This window comes from Poecilia latipinna, unplaced genomic scaffold (assembly GCF_001443285.1).
Source record: "Poecilia latipinna isolate Pla-1442-1.1 unplaced genomic scaffold, P_latipinna-1.0 Scaffold15, whole genome shotgun sequence".
Classification (NCBI taxonomy): Eukaryota; Metazoa; Chordata; class Actinopteri; order Cyprinodontiformes; family Poeciliidae; genus Poecilia; species Poecilia latipinna.
The window spans coordinates 1,002,409-1,026,684 of record NW_015112631.1 but is presented as its reverse complement, the minus strand read 5'-3'; the positions used below and the strand labels follow the sequence as shown (position 1 = coordinate 1,026,684).

Below are 24,276 nucleotides of genomic sequence, written 5' to 3'. Positions count from 1 at the left end.
GGGAAAACCCCTGATTTAGATCGGAGTGGCCAGGACGATCCACCGTAACACACCACACACTGCAGGATGATCGGTTACGAAATCACCAGCGACAATCTTAGATCGGCCAACAATCATAAGGGCAAAATGGGGGCAAAAAATCGTGTAGTGTGAACTATTGCATCAGGTAGTCGGATGTGCCCATCTTCTCCATTTAAATCTAGTGATTATTGTAGGGCAACATAGTATACAGACTTCATAATCTGCACTCTTTTGGTTGAATGGAGTATTTATTTCTACTTTGGCTTTATGTTGTTTAGTTTTTATTCAAGTACGTTTTTTGTTAATGGAGTCTGAGAGTCCATTTTATTTTTGTTTTTGGTTGTTTTGTTTATTCAGTTTATCAGGTACAGTGTTATGTGTTCTTTTGAAAATAAAGTGCATCTATCTATGGCAGGAAATCGCATGCATTATTAGTCAATATTATCGTTTATCGCAATAATTTTTTAGACAATTAATCGCTCAGCAAAATTTGTTATCGTGACAGGCCTACTCATATGTAATAAGAAGAGAGACTCTTCCTGGCAGTTTGAAGCATTTAATTTAAAGCTGGCTCCCCCTCCTCTGTGGACAAGGCTCATTTTTCATCTGCATCTTTTTCTGTGTGTTTAATGTCCACAGAGACTTTCCCCCGCAGCTTCGTCTTTCATCTTTTATGACTGCTCCAAATGTTGGTGCACAACATCCAGACTCCTTTCTAACCCAAAAACGCCGTCGCCGGGCGCAACGAGCGGCGCTGCCATGGTGACGGGAGGGAAACGTGGATGAAACCTTAAACTAGCTCTAAACGGAGATCACCCAACGTTTTTATTATTGGGATAAACAATAATACTGTTGTTGTTTTGATGCAATTATCGAGTAATTTATTGATTGGTTCGCCCTCTCAGATCAATAAACTTTCATTTTGTAAAAAAACACTGAACAGTGGAACTGGAATAAAAAATGACACCAAAAGAAAATGGAAATAAAAACCACACAAAACAAAAACCATAAATAAATAGATTATGAAGCCCCTTTACATAAAATTCCCCTTCAACAAATATCAGAATGGAAATTATCAACCTAATTTTAATTGATCAGGTGATTAATGAATTACTAAATTAGTTTGTGATCATTTCAATAATCGCTTAATTACAGTTAATGGTATTTTTGAGTGTATATTCTACTTAATTAAATAATTGCTAACTTAATAAGTATGTCAATAATTGATTAATCACAAGTAATAGTTTTTGAATGTATACTCTAGTTAATGATTAATTGATGACTAAATTGATTTTTCAACTATCAATTAATCACGATTAATCACAATCATAAATCAGGATTAATAATCTTTTTGGAGCCTGTACAGTCTAGTTAAAAACTAATTGACTAGTAAATCAGTTGACAATTACTTCAATAATCAATTAATCACGATTAATCATAATTAATCATGACTAATGGCGTTTTAGATGGCATTAGTTAAAGGTCTATAACATAGTGTTTGGCATCTTTTCAAAGGGAACCCTCTTGGCTTCATTTGAACCAACTTTTGAGTCTCTGACGAAAACAGAGTTCATTAAATTTTGTTAGACCAAAAATAATACATATTTCCCACTCTGTCTAAACTAGGTACAGGGTTAGGGGGTTAGAGTCAGAGTCATCAGATAACAACTGAAATACTCAACAGACTCAGAAAATGTATAACATATACCTAAACTGTCTGTCTGACTTGAATCAGTGCTGGTAAGAGACTCAAAACTTGGTGTCATTGAAAACCAAGACTGGACCAAAAAGTGGCCCATCGACTACTGGTCTAGCCAAAGTTTTGAAGCCAGAGTCGTACCAGGCTGTGATTGGTTGGCGGTCCGTCTCTCCTCGCCTCCACGGCGTTGGCCGGCCACCATCGCTCCACGCCACCTCCACTCTCACCTGTCGGCTCCTGAGGGAAGGCCGTCCAGGTGTCGTCTCCACCTGCTGTTTGAAGACACAAATAGACAATTTATACGCTTAATTCACAGGTTTACAGCTGAAATTGGTTCTGGATGAGTCAGAACCAATTCTGAATCATTTTCTCATTGTGTTTCTTGCTGCCTGTTCCTTTTCACCTCACGGCCACATTTGGCTGAGTTTTTCCTCCGATTCCTCTGACTTTCCCCCCTGGCTCAGACGAGGCATGAAGAATCCACCTGACACTTCCTCTGTGTGAATGTTTCTCCCTCTCTCACTGCCCAATAACCTGAGGCTAACAGGAGCTTAGACTCACTTTTTCTCCTCCCCCTCCGCCAGCCCAACTCTGAAAGATTAATAACATGTAGTGAGAGGGAGTAGTCGGCCAAAAATCCAGGTCAGGACAGACTAGAATAATTTATCCACTCTGAAAGTGCTTTCTAAAGAAAGACATTACCTATATTTGTAGAGGAATATCAAGTTGTATTCATCAAAAAATGCTAGATGGAATTAAATTATGATCTTGTTAGTTTTGATCTTGTTAGGCTACAAACCAGGGAAGAAAGTTTTCGATCGAATCACGATTAATTGAAAGGCCGTAACTGTCTTAAAAACTTCAGTTTTCTGTTGCATCAAGAGAAACGACAGTTTTTCCACAACACGAAGGGCTACTTTTTCTTTTCTTTGTTTTGTTTGTAAAATGCCGAATTAAAAAACAGAAACGCTACATTTGAACATGTTTTTCAGCTGCATTAAATATTGACTGAAAACAACAAAATAATAACGGTTTTCCGTCATAAAGCACATCTGAATGACTGTTATTAAAGCAAAAATTACCTTAAGGAGTTTGTAGAGTGTCATTTTAAAACAGAACCGCATAAAATTAATCTTAAATCGCACTACGGACTCCGGTTGGACAGTTTCTCTTTTCTGTTCTGGTTTAACATAGACATAATATAAGTCTATGTGGTTTAACCGCCGCCATCTTTAATTGCTGTATTGATGGCTCCGCTTAAGGAGGATGACCAGCGGCGCCCCCAGCTGGATGGCGGCCGCACTACAACACTTATAAACGGCCTAAGCGGACGCTATCAGATTGGGACTCGTTTTAATCTAATAAATCATTACCCGACAATTAATTCTAAATTGATTTATTCTTTGAACTGTATGCTACACCAATTCAGGCAAAACTTCTCCAACCAATTTTGCATAATTTTCCGTTATTTCAACCAGTTCAGAGGTCAGCTGTTTAGCTGTTTTTCTCCTATGAAGCCACTAAAGCCACCATTAACTATCTTTTTCTTTTACATAGAAAAGTACTCCTAGATTCAGGTTTCTATGTATTTTTGTTGTGTTTTCTCACAATAAACAGATCTGTGCTGCATTGATAGGAGTAATTTGGAATGTGTGTAATTGACTTCTTTTTAATAGGATCAACATTAATAAACTGAATTCAATTATCGATTAGTTGGATAAATAATTGGAACATTCTGCAGATTTTTTTTATTTAACCACAAGGTAATTTAAAATACAACAATAACATAATATTATAATGATAATATTACACCTTATTCTTAATATAATAAGGCATAATAACCTTATCTTATTGATAAGGTTATTATTATAATATCCTTTTAACAAATAATGTTATTTAAATGACCCTATTTAAAGGTCATTTAGACCCCGAAAGATTTGCGTCTCTAGTACTGATGCATTAATCAGATCTATTCAATCTAATTGCTTTGTGCTCTATTATTTAGTTTACATTGCATTTAGAGTTCCTAATTGCGCTTCTGAATTAAACATATTTGTTTTTTACATGTTTGACCACGGTAGTCAACCTATTGGTTTTGTTTCTTTCTTATTTATTTTACATTGGCTGTTGTACTCCTAACTGCTCTGACTTAGCAAATTAAAGTTGTTTAAATTTTTACATGTTTGAGGAGCTAATGGTGTATTTAAGTGTGCTGATGCAGCAGAGATATGAGATAAGTTTGTAATTTTGTACATTTATGTTTGCATAAAAAAAAAAATCCCAAAACATTTTAAGTAAATTCAGCTGTTTACTTAAAATGTCCTTTATGCTAAAACTCAGATGTCTGTATTGGAAATTAAAAAAGTGTATAGTTGCAGCCAGAATCTAGGCTAAAAATGCTTGGTAAGATTTTGTGTTTTTGCATCGCGCTGCATTCCTGAGGGATCAGAAAAGGTTAAAATGGCTCCTAATACTCTGCACAAGTGTTGCTGGAGGTTTCTCACGAGGTGGTTTGACAACTTTTACTCTTTGTTTTTGGATTTAAAAAGAAATGAGGATGAGAAACACAGGAGAAGAAGAGTGAGAATGATAAAATAATAAAGTTTGGGCCTCACCAATTCTCGCTCTGCTCCCAGACGTTTCCGAGGCGGACATGTTGACCCCGTCGCTCCAGGTCGGGTCTCCTTCTGCCTGCATGAAGACCCCAAACTCATCCTCCTCTTCCTCCTCAGTGGAGGAGACCCTCACCTCCTCTGCCTTCTCCTCCAGCTCTCCACTTGGACTCCTGCTCTGTTTTTGGCTGCCTTCCTCTTCCTCCTCCTCTTCTTCCCCACTGGTCGCCATGGAAGCCAGAGAAGGGGCAGGATTAGAGGAGGCATTAAAAACCAAGGTAGATGTGTTTTCCTCTTCATCCTCCAGCTTCCTGCAGGTGCACTCATCCTTTAGTTTCTCAGATTTCTCAGAAATTGAGAGATTTTTCTGTCTGACAGGCGAACAGAAAACCACTTCCTCTTCCTGAAAGTTGTTGTTTTCCTCGCGTTTTTGGAAAATACGAGGTTCTCTGGTTTCCTCATCACTGCTAATATTTGTTTCCTCTTCATGTTCAACTTTACATTGGTTTTGGTTTGAAAAAACCCGGACTACGTCCTGATCAGCACCCCCTACAGGAATGGAGGACTCTACAGAATTAAACTGTACTTCCTGCTCCGTTTCTTCTTCTGGGTTTTGTTCAACTCCCCTTACAGGAATGGAGGACTCCGCAGAATTCAACTGTATTTCTTCTTTTGCATTTGGTCCAGCGCCCCCTATAGGAATGGAGGACTCCGCAGAATTCAACTGTATTTCTTCTTTTGCATTTGGTCCAGCGCCCCCTATAGGAATGGAGGACTCCGCAGAATTCAACTCCATTTCCTTCTGTGGTTCTGCTTCGTTTTGTTTGGCTTTACTGTCAGGAATGGGGGAGTTTTGCCTCTCCTGAAGTCTTTCGGATAGTTTCTCTTCATCAACAGCCGAGTCGTTTTTGGAGTCCAACTCTTCTGCTTCCTTCCCGTCCAGGTCCAGCTCAATCGCCGTTCTTCTTGTCGGACTTTCGGCTTCCTCTCGATCATCTTTGCTGTTTTTTTGAGTGCGGGTTTCGGGTGGAACATCGAATCTCTCCGACTGCTTTCCTTCAGGCGTTTTGCAGCCCCTCTCCCGGCCGATGCCGGACTTCCTCCACCTGCGGCCGGACCGCACCCTGACCCGGTTCGCTGCGGCCTCTGTCGGCGGCGGCTCCGCACTTCCGCCTCTTCCTAATCCTTCTCGCTTTCCTCTCAACCACTCTCCGACCGTGCTGGAAGTCGAACCGGAACCGGGCTTGGCGGTTGAGTATAAACAGCTTCCTTTCTCCGTCCGGAGGAAAAGGCATTGCGTTTGCGTCTTCCCGCCGCCTTCCGACGTCTTCAACGTGGCGACCGTTACCAACGCGCCGATCCCGGCCTGCCGGGCGTCGACGCCCAGTGGCAACCCGTATCCACTCAGGTACACGTCGGCAGGCCTCGGGCAGGACGTCGACGTCCCTCTACCTCCCAGCGGTGGGGTGGTCGGGGGTTTACCTCCACCGAGCAGACCGCCGGCTTTGCGGCGGTTCCTGGAGCACAGCGCCCAGGCTCGGAGGCCGCGGATCAGCGGCAGGTCTCCCAGGCCCAGCTCTACTCGGCTGGGGAAGGGCAGCGAGGTTCTGGAGCACCTCTGGAGCATCTCCCGGGGGCAGTCCGACATGCCCAGGCAGGGGTAGTTGTTGTTGTTGTTCTGCTGGAGCATGGCGCCTGTTGTCGGCCTCATCTAAGTTTTATGGTTGTTTCCTCACACCAGTCAGTTTAGTTCGTTTTAATTAGTTCTTTTGCTTAGAAAGTTCGGCTCGTTTGTCTGATGCGGACCAAAACAGCGAACCTAAAAAACTCCTCGGTTTGGTTGAACGTGTTTGAATGCATATATGAACACCAAGCGGACCGAAGGCCGCTCCAAAAGCAGGAAGTGGAAAACAGTGCAGGGCATTCTGGTTACTCTTGTTTGTTTCAACCAAAACAAACAAGAGTCTAGCGGGTAAACTGGCTTGTGGTATTCTCCTAAAGACAAAAGAGAAAACCTACAACTGCTAAAATGTGAAACCTCCGTTTTTGTTTACATTTTGTGGAGGAAGCTGCTTTTCAGAGGTTTTTGTGTCGTTTCTTTCAGTCGTTCTTGGTGCAGCGCCCCCACAGGCGAGCAGGGGAACAGTTTTTCAATTAATTTGGATGTTTGACTCAGTGCAGTGATTTTCAGGTTGAGCTGAATTCTCATTTGTGAGAAGAAACGCTGCCAGACTCAGTAATCATATCTCGATTCAAGGCACGGCAGCTCCAATAATTCAGACAAAGCACTCTGTGCGTGACGAAATGTCCCTTTTGGAAACTCCGACAACAATAAAACCAAAACAATAAGCTGATCTTTTTAATCTTGCATCTTAGCAGTTTCCTCTGATGGTGGAAAAGCTTCAGTCTCTGAGTAAAAGCAGAGGAACAAGCAGGTTACGTGTCCTGCTGTCTCTGCTGATGAGAGCGGAGGTAATGAGGATTTTGTTTTCTTCCACGCCGATGCGCCGTGACGATGTCTTCTGACCTCTCTGTCAGCTGGACTCGCGTCTCCAGGGCCGATCGGGCTGTCAGAGCAACCAGGCTGCAGAGGAACAGGACAAAACAGTTAAAGCTCTCAAAGGAGAAATAAATATTCACCAAGAACAAAAAGGACATTTCAAGATTAAATTGAGTCTTATTTACAAACTGATTTACCAGAATTTACAGAATGTAACAAAATGTAAATCTGGTTTTGCTTTCATTTTTGCCAAAAGTTGACATATTATTCAAACTTTTTACATTTTGTGACATTACAACCAACAAACTTTAGCTTAGCCTAAAATATTTAGGCAATAGATCAATTAATTACATGATGAATTAACAAAGCTGCATAATTTCCATTTGCATGATGGTTTATTTTTCTACCAAAAGCTGGATGATAAAATTCTTCAGTCTGGTGTTTTGGTCTAAACTAACCCTCCTTATTGAAGGCCAATTTTGTTTAGAAACTTCATACTACATTTTATTTGTTGGTTGTAATTTTATCTATTTTGAGTTAGTCTTCCAGTTACAGTGTTAAATATTCATTAGAAATTAAAGTGTATTGATCTTTGAGAATGTGTTCACTATTAATATTACAACAATATTATCATTTGCCACAACAAAGCTAAGGCTACGTTGCTAACGTCAATTCAAATTGAAGTTATATTTATGTTCTATAATGCCTAAGTATTTGTTTATATTATGTTTTTTATTGTCTGTGTTTTATTTTGGTCCTATATGTTTCTTGTTTGTAATAATGTTATTAGAAAAAAAAATAGAAAGCAAATCTAAGAAGAGGAAACGGAATAGCTCCTCACCCACTTCAAAATAAACACGATTATAAACGGCTAGCTAATTGAAGATTTCTTAACAGTCGAACACAAATGTCAAACTTCTTCCAACGGAAAGTTTACTAAACAGTCGAGTAAATTCGTGCTTAAGAATTGATGCGGAAACATTTATAGGAAGCTAAGTTAAAGGTTTTCAAAGTTAGCAAAAGGAAAAATTAGCTCAAATGATTCACACATTAGTGGAAATGTGCCCACCACTGGGTTCCAATATGTAACTGTTATAACCATGTAATGTGGATTTGAGGCAACACACTTATTTAAAGGAAGCTAAGTGTGCTAAACCTAAAAGTTAGAATCAATATAAGAGGAAACATTAGCTCTGCTATTAGCTTCAGCGTACCCACTACTGGATAAGTAGTACCTTTTTAACCCTGTAGATGTCGATTTGAGGCAGCACACTTATTTTAAGGAAGCTAAATGTGCTACATGTTTTCAAAGTTAGCAAAAAGCACTAAACCAAAAATTAGCTTTTCTATTAGCAAGTCACTGGACCTCACAACCTTCCGATTGCAAGACGACTACTATGACAAGTTTAACGCCGTCCATCACTGACTAGCTTCCCTATCCCTGTTAAACACATTCCCATAGCATGATGCTGCCACCACCATGTCTCACTACGTCTGTTCAGGTCATGGACTCATTTCCCCTATACTCAGCGTTTTGCATGAAGGAGAAAAAGTAAAATTTTGGTCAAAGTTCAGCCATATCAAATCTTGGAATATTGTTTTAGAACCACAACTTTAAAAATTCAAGACAGAAGTTTATATTTATATTTCTACGAACATAATTAACTCTTTAGCTACTTCACAATTCCTTCATCATGTAAAATCCGAATTAAAATACCCAGTTATATTGAGACAAAATGTGGAAAACTTCACGGTGGTTCTGTTCCGGGTCGTTAAAAAACATTAATTTGGTTTTAATTGACACTTTGCGCATCCTGGTGCCACTTAGATCAGATGTGACATCAGCAGACGCGTAAAATCCAGATTTTATAACATGCACCATCGGGGACAAAGGCAGGTGTTGGCCACGTATCATACCAGCAGCAAGTGTGTTAAGATGAGCCACCAGTAAAACCAGTAGCTTCCCCACCAGAACATCCAGAACAGAAGGTTCCAAAAGCGGATTCCAGTTTCTTACCTGATCAGATGTTAGGGATTTTAGTTCATTATCATTTATTCAACGTCCTTCCACATCTTCATTGTTTACAGAGGAAGCTGGTGGAGCATCCTGAACTGGGATCGCATCATTTCCAGTCGGCCTGCGCCACTGACGCCACAGAATCAGGAAAATCAGCGTCCGGTCCGGTCCGTCAGAGAGCGGGGTAACCACACACCAAGGACCCGTTCCTCCGTCTCCTGCGGCCGCTGCGCAGCGCCTCATCCGCCGCGGTTCTGCGGGGCGCATCGACGCATCTTTCCGCAGTCAGTCCCTCAGTCGCCTCCGGTGCGCTCAGCCAGCCGGATGACAGAGAGCGCGTTGGACCTGCAGCCCACTCACCGATGGGAGGAGAGATGGCAGGGAGAGGTGAGGCCAGCGGAAGTGTATGACGGGTTGTTAATGCCACGCGGAAGTGGAGGCTTTTTATTTTTTACCTCAAATGGGCGATCGCAGCTGGAATATACAACGGCGGGTTATATGGACATTAAAACAGGGAATCAGTCCGTTAAAATCTAGAGATTAATCTCAGAATTTTTGTGAAAAAAAAATAGTAATTAAAATTCACTAGAAGTTGATATTAATCTGAAAAAAAAATCTAGAAAAAACATAAAAAGCTTAAGAACTAGAAAACTTTTCAAAAGTCGCAATGTAAAAAAATTAATTGGAAATTTCTTAGTTTCATAAGTCAAAAATCTTCAAACTCAAGTTAAAAACCTCAGAAATGTCTGAGTTTTAAATGTAAAAAAATTAGATAAAGAAAAACTCTGAACTTTTGAAATTAATCTCAGAAAAGTTCTAAAAAAGATAACACTTGGAAATTTAAGAATTTGAAGTTATAATTGGAAAAAAAAAACTCAAAATAAATTTTGATTAATCATAGAAATTTTCTTGAACACCCTCAGAAATCTTGAGATTAATCTTGGATTGTTTGAGAAAAAACAAACTTCATCGCTGAAAGAAAATAATTTTAACTGTAAATTTGCCATTATGAATAATTTTGAACTAAACATCTCAGAAAGTACAATACACATGTATATAAAATGACCTAAAAATCATAATTAAAATAGGTTATATTCTAACAAAAACACAAAGTGTTACTTTAAAAAAAAACAGTTAAAATTAAGAACAATCTTGAGTTTTCCATGTGGAAGTGCAGCTGGTGACACTGCAGACAAACCTTTTCATTTCCCCCTGACTGTGGCACTGTTTGCTCCTCATAGATCAGTTTTTATCCTTCTCAGACACACACATTGCGGAGATACGTTTTCACTGCGTCATCGCTGAAGACGAGCTGCAAAACACACACACCGCCGGAAGACGTCATGCATCCGTGTGTAGTTTTCCATGATGGGCTGCACAGATTTTATCTGACTCTTCATTCATTCAGGTACAGCTAGAAAGATCAGGCGGAAGTCACTAGTTTCAGAAAATAAAACACACAAAATATCACTTTTGATTAATATGGTTTCTAGATAGGGGGATTAATAGATAGTAATTCTCCCCCCAAAAAAGAAATTCTGTCTCAGAAAATTAGAATATAGCATACTATTAATAGTATACATATATATATATAAATAAAACTGAGACTGTCATTTCTATGTCTTCAGTACTTGGTTGGGGCTCCTTTTGCATGAATTACTGCATCGATGTGACGTAGCCTGGACGCCAGTACGTGCCGCCTTTATGGCAAGCCGTTCTAACATAAAATTAGCTTCACTAATTCCATTCAGATATTTAAATCGGTTTTTGACTAAACATACGAATTGTGGCATTTATGAATTTTCAGATGGAATAAAATCTGTTTTAATGGAAACTTAAATGTTTCTTCCCCTAAATGTTGGCTTTGCTACCCTGACATTCATTGTTCATCAAGAAGATGGCAATAAAAAAAACAACAAAAAGAGTGAATATTTTATTGTCTTTCCAATGCAGCTCTGGCACAACACTTAGTTCTGAAAATCTGAAAATCCAAGAGAAAATGTGATCACCTCATTCATCCAGAAAGGTAAAAACACCTGTAGAGCCGACCCAATGTTATCTTGACTTTACTTTGCTTTTTAAAAAACATTTTTCCCCTGCTAAACGTTGCTTCCTTTCAGTTACCAAAGGAAAACTAAACAACAATCAAATGAAAAGCACAATTTTGCTCTCAGATGCTTTAAATATTTTACAGCTGACATTTTGAATATCGCTTTCTCTGATCTAAACAGTATTTCCTCATTTTAGAAATGAAAATGGTGAATATATTGACTTACTGGCAGACAGTTTTATAAAGGTAACAGTTAAAGGCACTTCTTATATTATTATGTAGCACTAACCACACAAAACACATTAAGCTACACTTTGGCTTTTGAGCAAATTAAAGCTTGCCACTCCTTAATTAGTTTCATTGTAGCAGCCAAAAATAAGATCTACAGTTCCTTTTTGTGTTGAACTCTTTGAATTAAATCCCTTAAATTCCCATCGCCTCATTTTTACGTTTTTGCAACAACAATAAAATCTCCATCATGAGACTGTTGAATAATTTCCAGGTGATGCAAAGTGAAAATATAAATATAAAGAGGCTAGCAGCATGTTGACCTAAATGTTTGAGAGAAATCTGCCACTATAAGGTCAGAGGTCACAGAGCAGAAGAGTCCAGAGCATCCTGCGTACACACAGCGGTAAACTCTGGGACGTAGCACCAACTAAATGCCTTCAGTATATATCTACGTAGAAAATAACAGCCTATCATCTTTATAACCTCACACTTTTACTGCAACACCAACAAAAGAGATCTTCAGATTAAAAAGAAAAAACAAACCCAACTCTGGTGAATATGAAAATAATTACATTTTGAAGGGACAATGCTTAAAAAAACAAAAAAACAAAACGCTATAATATAGAGATATTTACATAAATCTATCCAGTATATTTTCTGATTGATCAGCATAAATGAAAAAAAAAAATCTGGTACAATGTATAGTTCTCATGTGACGTCACACTTCCGGGAACTTTGTAGCTGACCGCCATCTTGGTAGGTAACGTATCTTTCATGACAGTTGCTATGACAACAACAAACAAGGCACAAGCTTAGAACTAGCTCTCACCTTGTTCCTTTCTAACTTATAAAAATATAAAAACAATTTCTCGAGTACTCTGCTTTCTTTTTGTTGGTTCATCTATGCTTTGTGCTGGACTTGCCTACCAAGATGGCGGTTCAGTGGTGCGGCTCACTTCCGGTTCAGACTTGTTGGAACTGCATCGACTCTGCTGGTGAGCGTAAAGTTATTCGCACTTTGAATAAACAAAAATAAATAATTGATGACGTGTTGATATTTAGTGTGTTTATCAAAACTGAACAAAACTGGATAAATAATTAGGACAAACCTAACAAAACTAAATGAACAAAAATAGTCAAATGAAAAACAAAAACAAAACTGGTATATATTACTCTTTAGTTGTAATACTGATAGTAACGCTGGTTGATAAAAAGACCTTGTAGTTCATCACAATCATGCCTGACCTCCTAAAATATAAAAGATAAACTTTCATTTTCCCCCACATTAAAATAACACTGCAACCTCATCAGTCTAAAAAAACACAAAAACAAAGAAAACCAAAAGTTATTTAAGATATCAGTACAGCATTCTCAGTAGTTAAAAGTCTGACACTTGGTGAGTAGTTACTGAAGACTCGCCGGTCCGAGTCTCAGTGGTAACCAGGTGTCTGGTGATTCTCGTCGTCTTGGTGACCGTTGTGACGGTTCCCTCCTCTGTGGAAGAGACTTGGTGCTCTTCGGACATTTGCTGTCTGGCGAAGTCGAGTCCTGAGGTGTGGAGACAGAAGGACCCAGAGACGTCCACCTCCCCTCCCAGCTCGCCCCTGCGCTGGGCAAGAGGGGAGCCCTCCGGGGTTATCTGGAGGAAGCCTGGGGTCAGGAGACAGGGACAGATGCGAGAGGAAGCAAGGAAGAGTGCGGAGGATAAGTGATGAAATCAGGACTGAAAGGAAACTTTGTCTTCAGTAAGAGAAAACAAATCAGGAAGAGAGATGTTAATGGTTCAGGAACATCCTGTAGATACTACAAATGATCATTGCTGGTGGGTCTGCTCCTACCTGTGGCATGGGGCTTCAATGTGAACTTGGGGACCTTGAACCAGGAGGTAGATTCCTTTTCCTCTCCCTCTTTGCTTTTGCTCTCCACCTCGCTCCACATCTGAACCTTTGTTGATGTGAACTCTGGACCAAAACCCAGTGGAGACTCTGAACTGTCCCTATCCAACATCTCCGTTCGGGCATGAGATGACACCACTTCCTTTAAGGCCATTTTGTCTGGAGTTTCAGCCCCTTGGAGGTCACCCTTTACTTCTGATGAAGAGTCCTTTCCTATTTTATCCCCTGATGCCATCTTGCTGTACAGACTAGTAAACTCCACCTTTGGAAGTTTGATTTTGCCCCCGAATGTCCCTTTATCATCCTTGTGATGAGTTTCAGCTTTTTCTCCATTGAGACTTGAACTGTCTGCCTTCGAAGTGACATCAGCAGACCCTGATTTGCCTGACGAAAATGAAACTTTGGGCATTTTAATCTTTGCACCTTTTGACTTTTCCTCTTCCTCTGCATCTCTTTCAGATTTATCTTTAGACTTCCCAAAGCTTGACTTCTTTTTGATTTTGGGGATCTTCACTTTGACATCTTCTGACTCAGCTTCAGCTGCTGTCTTCTTGTTTGGGGGGATAATGCTTGCAGATGCCTGCTCTGTTTCATTTGGATTCACCAAAACAAAAACCGCTTTCTTTACTTTGGGCATTTTAGGACCCTCATACCGAATTTCTGGTCCGTGGATATCCATCCTTCCTTCAGGAGATGAGATGGAGGGTAATGGGACCCCAAATTTAGGGATCTTGACTTTCTTCTCCGTTTCTATTTTGTCATCATCTTCATCTTGTGATGTACCAATATCAAACTCTATATCAGGTATTCTAGGTACTTTGACTTCTTTACTGGAAGATGCCGGGCCTCCATTGGTACCTGAGCCTGTTTTGAGACTAACGCTTGGTAACGTCACCTCTGGTGCTGTGATGTTAACTTGACATTTATCAGTTGCATGGCCATTGTTTTTGACATCAACATCCTCACTGTGCTTTACTTCTGCGGTTACATCTTCAACACCTTTCATTTTTGGCACTCCAATCTTGAATTTTTTACCCTTCTTTCCCTTCTTAACTTTGCTGTCGGCTCCTGATGTGTTTAGATCCAGGTCTGGTAATACAATTTTTTTCTTGTCCATCTTAACTTCCCCTTTTTGAAATCCTATGTCCAGTTCTACATCTTCTTTTGGACCTTCGATATCTATTGTTGGCATTTTCAGTTTTATACCTTTGCTCTCTCCCTCAATATTTAAATCGGCCTTCAGATCTGGAGTTACCACTTGTAACCCAGGCTCAGGTTTGGGTATTTTATCCTTTGGCATTGATATTTTTCCCTTCATAAGTTTGGCATCTGGACCTGTAACTTCCATCTTCATAGTAGGGACTTCACTACCTTTACCTTTAGGAAGGGAAATATCAACTTCAGGCATCTTTATATGGGGTAGTTTGATCGTTCCACCCTCTACCTCAGTTTTCCCACTAGATCTGTCGGTACTTAGATTTGGTATCTTGGCTTGTCCTTCTTTCTTTATGTCCAACTCTGGAGCTTCCACAGAAGGTTTTACTTCGGGAAAAGATATATCAACTTTTGGCAACTTGAATTTTCCTCCTTCATTCTTAATGCCAGTGTTGAGGCCTGCAGTTTTATCTTTTGGCAAAGAAATGTCTCCAGAGGGTACTTCTGGTAGGCTTCCCTCTACTTTTAACTCTGTTCCTTCAAATTTGCCAGCATTACCTTTGGGTAAAGAGATGTCAACATTTGGCATTTTCAGGTGAGGCATTTTTATTTTGCCCTCTGTACCTCCTATCTCAATATCAGGACTCTCAATTCTTCCTTTGGGTAATGATATATCAACTGAAGGCATACTAAAGTGTGGCATCTTAAGCTTTCCACCTTCACCCTCAATCTCCACTTCTGGACCATCTTTTCCTTTGTTGACTGAGAAACCCACATTTGGCATTTTTACATGAGGCACTTTGAATTTTCCTCCCAAATTTCCTGTAATGCCAGGATCTGGGTCAGCAGTTTTTCCTTTAGATATGGATGTGTCAACTGACGGCAATTTTACATATGGCGTTTTGAATTTTGCTCCTCCACTGCCTTCGATATCTAAACCTTCAGCCTTTCCTTTGGGAAGGGTTATTTCAACAGATGGCATACCAATCTGGGGCATCTTAAAAGTTCCCTTTTCTCCTTTGAGCTCTACATCTGGACCTTCAATCTGTCCCTTGGGGAGAGAAACCTCAACATTTGGCATTTTATATTGAGGTAATTTGACTTTGTCTTCAGAAGTGCCCTCTATCTGAACATTTGGACCTTCAACTTTTCCTTTAGAAAGTGAAACATCAACAGAGGGCATGCTGATTTGTGGCATCTTGAATTTTCCCCCTTCTCCTTTGATTTCCACATCTGGACCTTCAATTTTTCCCTTGGGGAGAAAGATATCAACATGTGGCATCTTTATGTGAGGCATTTTGATTTTTCCTCTTTCTCCATCCGTTTCAGGTGCCTCATTCCCTTGGAGTTTACCCTTTGGAAGAGAGATGTCAACCCTGGGCATTTTAAACTTTTGCTCTGCAGTCCCCTCCATTTCAATTTCAGGGGCTTCCAATTCTGCTTTTGGCAGTGAAATATCAGCCTTTGGTAGAGTTATATCAACAGTGGGCATTTTGACGTAAGGCATTTTAAACTTCCCTCCATCACCCTCTATTTCAGTTTTAGGTATATTGAGATCTTTAGGTTTTCCTTTAGGAAGACTTATATCTAAAGTTGGCATTGTTACTTGAGGCATTTTGAATTTTCCGTCACCTCCTTTAAGTTCTATATCTGGTCCTTCAATCTCTTGGGATTTACCTTTTGGGAGAGACACATCAAGGTCTACTTTGGGTATAGAAACATCAATCTTAGGCATTTTGGGAATTTTAAGGTTTCCTTCGTAACCTTTAATATCTGCTTCTGAAACATTAACTTCTGTTTTAGGTAGAAGAACCTCCATCTCTGGTGTTTTAGCCTCTGGGAGTGACAGCTTAACGGAAGGCATCTTGACTTTGCCCTGGTCTTGAAGTTCACTACTTGGTTTACCTAAATCGTTTTCTTTGGAGCCAAATCCTGGGATTGAGAACTTTGGTAACTTGAGAGTGACATCAGGTGCATGAAAGCCACTCTTTCTATCCACTTTAGCTTCCCCTTTAGCAACAACCTCTCCTTCTGGAAGTTGAACCTTTGGAGATGACATTTTGAACTTTGGAAACTTTACTTTATGTTTTGCCTTGTCTGGGCTCTCAATCCTGAAATCCAGGTGAGGAAGGTCAGCTTTTCCTTTTTTCAGGTTAACATCCACATCAGGACAAGACATTGATACATCTGTATCTTTTTTAGATATTCCAAATGAAGGCATTTTTATTTTTGGTTTCTTCATTTTGACTTTTCCATCCCCATCAAATTCCACTGATGGTGCCCTCATCTCTCCTTCGACATTTGGTGGATGGAGGGAAATATCTCCCTTGAGTCCAGATGCCTCCAAATCACCACTCTTTGACTTTACACCAAACCGGGGGAAAGTGAAACTAGGCACTTTGAGTGAGACATCAGGCAAATCAAAGCTGCCACCTGAGGAAGGTCTTCCTCCCTCTGCTTTCAAAAGTTCAACTTCAATATCATCACCTTTAGGTTTGTTAAGGCCAAAGTCTAGATCCACTTTTGGGGCTGAGATGTCAACTGTTGGTAGCTTGACTGAGGGAAGTTTCAATGATGCACCTTGACCTTCTACATCTTCAGTCTTAACCTTCAGTTGGGCTTGTTTGAGATCACCTTTCAGACCCGACATCTCCAAATCTCCAGATGCATCAGGTCCACTGATGTCGACTTTAAGGCCGTTATCCTTTGACCCAGATGGAAGGCTTTGGTCCAGATCAAATTTGGGTATATTTATGTCAAGAGTTGGCATGTGGAACTTTCCACCTGTTCCTCCTTTTACATCTGGACCCTTGATATCAACATCAATTTCAGGACCTTTTATGTTGGCTTGCGGTTCCTTTGCTTTCATGTCAGGAAGATGCAAAGAAGGCATATGAAACTTGCCTCCTTTCTTAGCATCAGTGTCAATTTCTCCTTCAACCTTTGGTTTTGGAAGAGATAAATCAATGTCTGGCATCTCAATGTTTCCTGCCTTGATGTCTGGGCCTTTAATTTTAACATTCCCTTCAGGAAGGCTCACCTTCGGTAAAGACACATCAATTTTTGGCATTTTAAACTTACCCTTCTTACCCTCAAACTCATAGTCACCTTCGACTTTTCCTTTGGGGAGTGAAATATCAACAGCTGGTAAGTTAATTTCCCCTCCTTCAACCTCTGGGCTTTTGAGGTTGACATCTACTTCTGGAGATTTGACTTTAGGAAACGATAAATCACCCTTGATTTTAGGCCCTTGAATATCAACATCTCCCTTTCCTTTGATTTTAGGAAGGGACAGATCAACCGAGGGAATGTGAAACTTGCTGCTTATACCTGTGTTGACATTCGTTTCTACATCTGTCTTTGCTTTTGGAAGTGAAATGTCAGCAGCTGGTACTTCAATTTCTCCTTTTCTGTCTGGCCCTCCAACACTGGAATCAGCCTTGGGGAGAGTAACCTTTGGTAAGGAGATATCAAATTTTGGTAATTTAAACGTCCCACCCTTCATCTCAGGGGGCTCAACATCAAGGTCAATATCGGTGTTTCCTTTGGGGAGGGAGACGTCAACAGCAGGCATTTTGATTTTTCCTCCTTCAATTTCAGGACCATCTACATTTACATGAGGCCCCTTAGCTTTTATTTTAGGAAGAGTAATGTCAATTGAAGGCATGTGAAACTTGCCTTCTTTTTTGGAAAGCATTCCAGTTTCAATTTCTCCTCCTGCTTTACCCCCTGGGAGCGATATGTCAACATCTGGCATATCAATATTTCCTCCCTTCATTTCAGGTCCTTTCATTTTCAGCTCACCTTCTGGAAGATTGACTTTGGGCAACGAGACATCAAATGTGGGCATTTTAAGTTTACTACCTTTAACTTTAGGTCCTTCAACATTTAAATCACCCTCAAATTGTCCACTTTGAAGTGATATTTCACCTTTGGGTTTGGATACTTCAATATCCATATCAACTCCTTTTGTTTTTATTTTAGGAAGAGAGACATCTATTGAGGGCAGTTGAAACTTGCCTTTTTTGTCACTTTGTCCCTGAATATCTATGTCTCCCTCAACTTTTCCTGTAGAAGTTGAGATATCAGTGGCTGGGATTTCAAGTTTTCCCTTAACATCAGGTCCTTTGACTTTGACAGCACCCTCTGGTAGACTAAATTTTGGAAGTGAAATATCAACTTTGGGCAGATTTACTTTTCCCCCTTTTAATTCCTGACCTCCAACGCTGAGGTCGGCATCAATATTTTCTTTTGGAAGTGAAATGTTAGCTTCAGGTATGTTGAGTTTTCCACCCTTAAATTCTGGACCTTCAACATTTATCTCAGTTCCTTTGGTTTTCATTTTAGGAAGAGAGATGTCAATGTTTGGCATGTGGAATTTGCCTCCCTTTCCAACATGTCCTTCAGTTGCAATGTCTCCTTTTACTTTTCCTTTGGGAAGTGATAAATCAATGTCTGGCAACTCAATTTTTCCTGTTTTGAACTCTGGGCCTTTTATCTTCAAATCACCCTCAGGGAGATTAACCTTTGGTAAAGACATGTCAGTTTTTGGCATTTTAAGTTTACCCCCCTTCACCTCAGAGCCCTCAACCTCTATGCCGCCTTCAAGTTTCCCTTTGGGGTATGAGATGTCTGGGATTGATTGAACTACCTTTCCTACTTCAACCTCTGGGCCTCTAAGACTGATATCTACCTCTGGACACTTAACTTTAGGTAGAGACAAATCACCCTTGATGTCAGGTTTTTCAATCTCAATGTCAGCTCCCTTTGCTTTGAGCCTTGGAAGAGAGAAATCCACTGTGGGCATATGAAATTTGCCCCCTTTACCCCTTTCAACATTTATATCTACATCTGCTTTTGGTAGTGAAATGTCAGTGGTCGGCTTCTCAATTTTCCCTTTCATATCTGGTCCTTCTACATTGATGTCAACCTTTGGGGCAGTAATCTTTGGGAGAGAAACATCAAATTTTGGCATCTTAAATTTTCCTCCTTTCACTTCAATTCCTTCTGCCATGACATTGCCTTCTATTTCACCTTTAGGAAGTGAAACATCCACACTTGGTAGATCAACCTTTCCTCCTTCAATGTCAGGGCCTTTGATGGCAATATCCATGTCTGGAGACTTGATTTTAGGGAGTGACATGTCACCCTTGATTTTAGGTCCTTGAATGTCAACATTGGCTTCCTTTCCTTTGATTGTAGGGAAAGAGATATCAACCGAGGGCAAATGAAACTTGCTTTTACCACTGCCTACATCAACCTCTACATCTGTCTTTGGTTTGGGCAGTGAAATATCAGCAGATGGTACTTCCATTTCTCCTTTCATGTCTGGCCCTTCAACTCTGACATCAGTCTTTGGGTTGGTAACCTTTGGTAAGGAGATATCAAATTTTGGTAATTTAAACTTCCCACCCTTCATCTCAGGGCCCTCCACATCAAAGTCACCATCGACCTTTCCTTTGGGGAGGGAGACATTAACAGCAGGTATTTTGATTTTTCCTCCCTTTAGATCAGGGGCCTTGAGACTAGCATCTATATCAGGAGACTGTGTTTTGGGAAGTGAAATATCAAGAGATGGTAAATTTATCTTCCCACCTTCAATTTCAGGACCCTCAAAGTTGACCTCTGGTCCCTTAGCTTTTGGAAGTGAAATATCACCAGTTGTAATTTTTGTTTTTCCTTTAATCTCTGTTCCTTCAATGTTGGAATCAACCTTTGGGAGCGTAATCTTTGGTAAAGAAACGTCGAATTTTGGCATCTTGAACTTCCCTCCTTTTATGTCCACTCCTTCAGTGTTAACATCACCCTCCACTTTAAATGATGATGGTGAAACGTCAACATTCACATCCGGACCCTGAAGACCAACATTTAATTCAGGAGACTTCAGATTAGGTGCAGAAACATCCACTGAAGGCAAATTTACCTTTCCGCCTTGAACTTCACCACTCAGCTCTGGTCCTTTACCTTTTATTTTAGGAAGAGAAATGTCAACTGAGGGCATTTGGAACTTGCTTCCTTTACCGGCATGTCCTCCGGCTTCAATTTCTCCTTTTGCTTTTCCTTTAGGGATTGATATATCAAGGTCTGGCATGTCAAGCTTCTCTCCCTTGATATTTGGGTCTTTTATTCTGATATCACCCTCTGAAAGACTTACTTTGGGCAAGGAGACATCAAATTTTGGCATTTTTAACTTTCCACCTCTTATCTCTGAACTTTCAACATCAAAGTCTCCACCAGTTTTTCCTTTGGGAAATGAGATGTCCACAGTTGGCAAGTTAAATCCTCCTTTTACATCAGGGCCTTTGAGGCTCAGATCACACTCCACTTTGCCCTTTGGTAGTGTGATGTCGCCTTTTAGGTTTGGACCTTCGAGATCAATGTCAGCTCCTTTTGCTTTTAATTTAGGGAGAGAAACATCAAGAGAGGGCAGCTGAAATTTGGCCTCTTTGTCCATGTGACCATCAATGTCAACTTCTCCTTTTACTTTGGGTAGAGAAATGTCAACATGGCCCTCTGTAAGGTTTGTCTTTGGAAGGGAAATATCAAATTTGGGTATTTTGAATTTTCCTCCTTTTACTTCAGTACTTTCGATATTGAGGTCGATATCAACTTTTCCTTTTGGAAGAGAAAGGTCAATGTCAGGCATGTTGATGTCTCCTTGTTTAAGTTCAGGCCCTTCTACGTTGACCTCTGGTCCTTTAGCTTTTATCTTTGGTAGAGAAAAATCAACAGAGGGTATGTGAAACTTCCCGCCTTTCCAGCCATGCCCATCAGTTTCTATATCTGATTTTCCTTTAGGCAGCGAAATATCAATGTCTGGCATCTCAATCTTCTTGCCCTTGAAGTCAGGACCCTTTACTTTGACTTCACCTTCAGGAAAGTTTACCTTTGGCATTGAAATGTCAAATGTTGGCATTTTTGTCTTTCCTCCTTTTATTTCAGCGTCTTTAACATCAATCTCAAAGTCGGCTTTTGGTTTTGGAAGTGAAATGTCAACATCTGGACCCTGGAGGCCGACATCTACCTCTGGAGATTTTATTTTAGGTGCTGAAATATCCATTGATGGCACGTCAAATGTTTTTCCTTCACCTTTAAGCCCTTTAACGTCAATGCCAGCTTCTCTGGATTTTATCTTTGGAAGGTTAATATTTAACGAAGGTATGTGAAATTTGGCTCCTTTTGCTCCATGACTGTCAAGATCTCCTTCTATTGTTCCTTCAGGAGGTGAAATGTCAACAGCTGACATTTCAATCTTTCCTTTAATGTCTGGTCCTTGCACTTTGATGTCACCTTCTGGTACGTCCAATTTTGGAGCTGAAACTTTAAATTTGGGCATTTTGAGTTTTCCTGCTTTTCCCTCCGGTCCTTTAATATTTACGCCAAATTTGCCTTTTCCTTTAGGAAGTTTAGCATCACCAGAAAGTATTTCAAAGTTTCCATCTACTCCAGAGTAGATGTCAATATCAATGTTTCCATGTTTTTTCCCTCTAGGCAATGAGAGATCAATTCTGGGCATTTCAAATTTGTCAGCTTTGACTTTTGGACCTTGAAAGTTTACGTCTCCTTCTGGAATTTTAACACTGGGTAAGTCAATGTCTACAGATGGCACATTGAATCCAGCCATGCTACCTTCACCATCAAAATCAACGTCAGCTTCCAGTGTTCCTTGTGGTAGGGAGATGTCGATAGTTGGTGCTTTTACTTCTCCACTTATAATTTCTGGCCCTTCGATGTTGATTTCACCTCGCTTTGATTTTATTTTAGGTAGGGAAACATCAACTGAGGGTAAATGAAAATGCCCTCCTTTAGTTTTAGTTCCTATGTCCACAGCTAATTGTCCTTTTGGAAGTGAGATGTCAGCAGACTGTCCTCCGATTTCAATGTTCTCCTCAGGCATCTTCACTTTCGGAAGGGACACATCAAGCAAAGGCATCTTTAACTTCCCTCCTTTTCCTTCAACAGTTATCTTCCCCTCTACTTTTTCTTTTGGAAGAGAAATATCTTTTGTAGGCAAATTCATTTTCCCTTCTTTGATCCCGGTTCCTTTTAAATTGACAGTAGAAGTAGGTGATTTGATATTAAATTCAGGACCTTCAATGTCGATGTCAGTTCCCCCCTCAGGTGGTTTTATTGTAGGGAGAGAGATGTCAAGAGATGGCATGTTGAATTTTGCTCCTCCTTTGACTGCAGGGTCTTTAACATCTAGTTCTCTGTCTTCAGTTTTCCCCTTAGGCAATGAGATGTCAAACGTTGGCATCTTAAATTTGGCGCCACCTTTTCCCTCCAGATCCACACTGCCTTGTTCCCTTGATGTCGGAAGCGAAAGGTCGATCTTTGGAAGTTCGGGAGCTTCTAGTTTCACATCTCCTTCAGGAAGTTTCATCTTAGGGAGAGAAATGTTTACAGAAGGCATGTTGAATTTGCCTCCTTCGACTTTTCCTTCAATGTCGAGCTCAGCTTTGGGTTTAGGTAGAGAAACATCTGCTGATGGCAGCGTAGTTTTCTCTCCTTTAATGTCAACCTCAGCCCCAGCTGTTGCCATTTTTGGGAGTCTGATGTTGACAGAAGGCATTTTGAACTTTCCTCCTTTTGTGTCTGGACTTCCTATTTCAACATCGCCCTCTGCCTTTCCTCTTGGAACAGAGATATTTACAGAAGGCACAGGAATTTCACCTTCAACCTCGAGCTTAGGGGTTTTTACGAGACCTTCTGGTTTTAGTTTTGGCAGAGACACGTCGATCGAAGGCATTTTGAATTTGTCCCCCTCAATGTCTCCCTTTATTTCTCCTTTAGCCAATGGAATACCAGGCATTTCAAATTTGCCACCTTTCACTTTTTGGCCTTCAGTGCCGACTTCCGCTTTGCCTGCTTTCAGTTTAGGCAGCGAGACATCAACAGATGGCAGCTGAAATTTTCCCTTTCCTTCACCGTCAGCTGCTCCTGTGTTGCTTTTTGGAAGAGTTAAATCAACTTTGGGCAACTTGAATCCTACTTCCATGTCTCCTTCTGCGTCTGATGAATTCATTTTAGGAAGAGTTACGTCAAAATCAGGCAGCTTAAACTTTCCGTCACCACCAACGTAATAGTCCATGTCCACATTCGCACCGTCCGATTTCATCGTTGGAAAAGAGACGTCCACAGAAGGTGGGTTGAACTTTCCTCCGCCTCCTGGGCCTTTAATATCGACACCAGGAGCTTCCATCTTTGGTAAGGAGATGTCGACCTTTGGCAGAGAGATTTTGGGCCCTTTCACAGTTCCCTCCACTTCATCGGGAATTCTCTGAGCTGAATCAAACTCCAGACCAGCATCGGGTACAGAGATGTTGATAGCAGGCATGTTGATCTCTGACTTCCCTGCTCCTTCAAGCCCTTGGACTGAATAACTTGTGTCAGACTTTCCCTTTGGCAAAGAAATATCTAGTAAAGGTATTTGAACTGAGGCAGCTTTTCCTGATACGTCTCCTTTAATTTTTGGTTTGGTGACCTCCACGTTAGGAACACTAAATTCTCCATCACCTCTAATTTCAGTTGTTGGGGTTTTGATGTCGGGTACTTTCACTCCCTCCGCTTTCACCTTGATTTCACCGTCAATCTCATCCGAGTGGCGTGAGAGTCTGATTTTGGGTAGTTTCAACTTTGGTATTCTGAGTTTTGCATCTTCCTTGCCAACATCAGCTTCTCCTTTGACGTCTACTTTAGGAGCCTTGATCTCCGCGTTTCCCTTCACGCTGGGCAGAGACGCCTCGGCTTTTCCTGAGGGCAGGGCAAACTCCACATCTGGGGGGCTGAACCTTGAGCCTCTCTTCTCCACGTCTTTGTCTTTTTTTCCAGACAAACCGACCTCCACCGACGGCGGCTGGATGCTTATCTCTGGAGGCCTGAGCTCCACGCTTCCCGAGGAAGAACCCGACTTTGCGTGTTTCGTCTTGGGAAATACGATCCCAAACTTGTGTCCCTTTCCTTTGGCTTTCACTTTAGCTCCAGGTATTTCAGACGGAGGGATGCTCTCTTGTTCCTCAAGTTCCAGTTTTCCTCCCGCACCAGTGCGTCCTTTCGCTTTCATATGGGGGAACCTGAAAACACACCCACAGTCCGA

The 24,276-nt window shown here is 40.7% G+C and overlaps 2 protein-coding genes and 1 long non-coding RNA gene across 6 annotated transcripts in view; all 3 read right to left on the bottom strand.

Moving 5' to 3' along the window:
* The window catches only part of LOC106947863 (ABC transporter F family member 4), a 13,613-nt gene extending 7,208 nt beyond the window's left edge, over window positions 1-6,405 (bottom strand). Inside the window, exons 1-2 of one of the 2 annotated variants that reach the window (XM_015033149.1) lie at window positions 4,336-6,405; window positions 1,862-1,995 (exon numbers count right to left, since the gene is read on the bottom strand). In XM_015033149.1, the coding sequence (XP_014888635.1) occupies window positions 1,862-1,995; window positions 4,336-6,043 (1,842 nt within the window). In that variant the 5' untranslated portion in view covers window positions 6,044-6,405. The remainder of the gene's footprint in view (window positions 1-1,861; window positions 1,996-4,335) is intronic. The other variant, XM_015033158.1, reaches the window with a different exon arrangement.
* Window positions 6,406-6,678: 273 nt separating this feature from the next.
* LOC106947877 (uncharacterized) lies at window positions 6,679-9,223 on the bottom strand. Its single transcript, XR_001425057.1, has 2 exons — window positions 8,850-9,223; window positions 6,679-6,916 (listed from the first exon to the last, which is right to left on the bottom strand). It is a non-coding gene; the product is annotated as an uncharacterized LOC106947877 (long non-coding RNA).
* A 1,545-nt stretch (window positions 9,224-10,768) lies between these two features.
* prx (periaxin) overlaps window positions 10,769-24,276 on the bottom strand; it is a 32,792-nt gene continuing 19,284 nt past the window's right edge. For 2 of the 3 annotated variants that reach the window (XM_015033121.1, XM_015033137.1), the window contains exons 8-9: window positions 12,969-24,253; window positions 10,769-12,780 (exon numbers count right to left, since the gene is read on the bottom strand). In XM_015033121.1, coding sequence (XP_014888607.1) covers window positions 12,509-12,780; window positions 12,969-24,253 — 11,557 coding nt within the window. In that variant the 3' untranslated portion in view covers window positions 10,769-12,508. Of the gene's footprint in view, window positions 12,871-12,968; window positions 24,254-24,276 lie in introns of all 3 variants that reach the window. The other variant, XM_015033128.1, reaches the window with a different exon arrangement.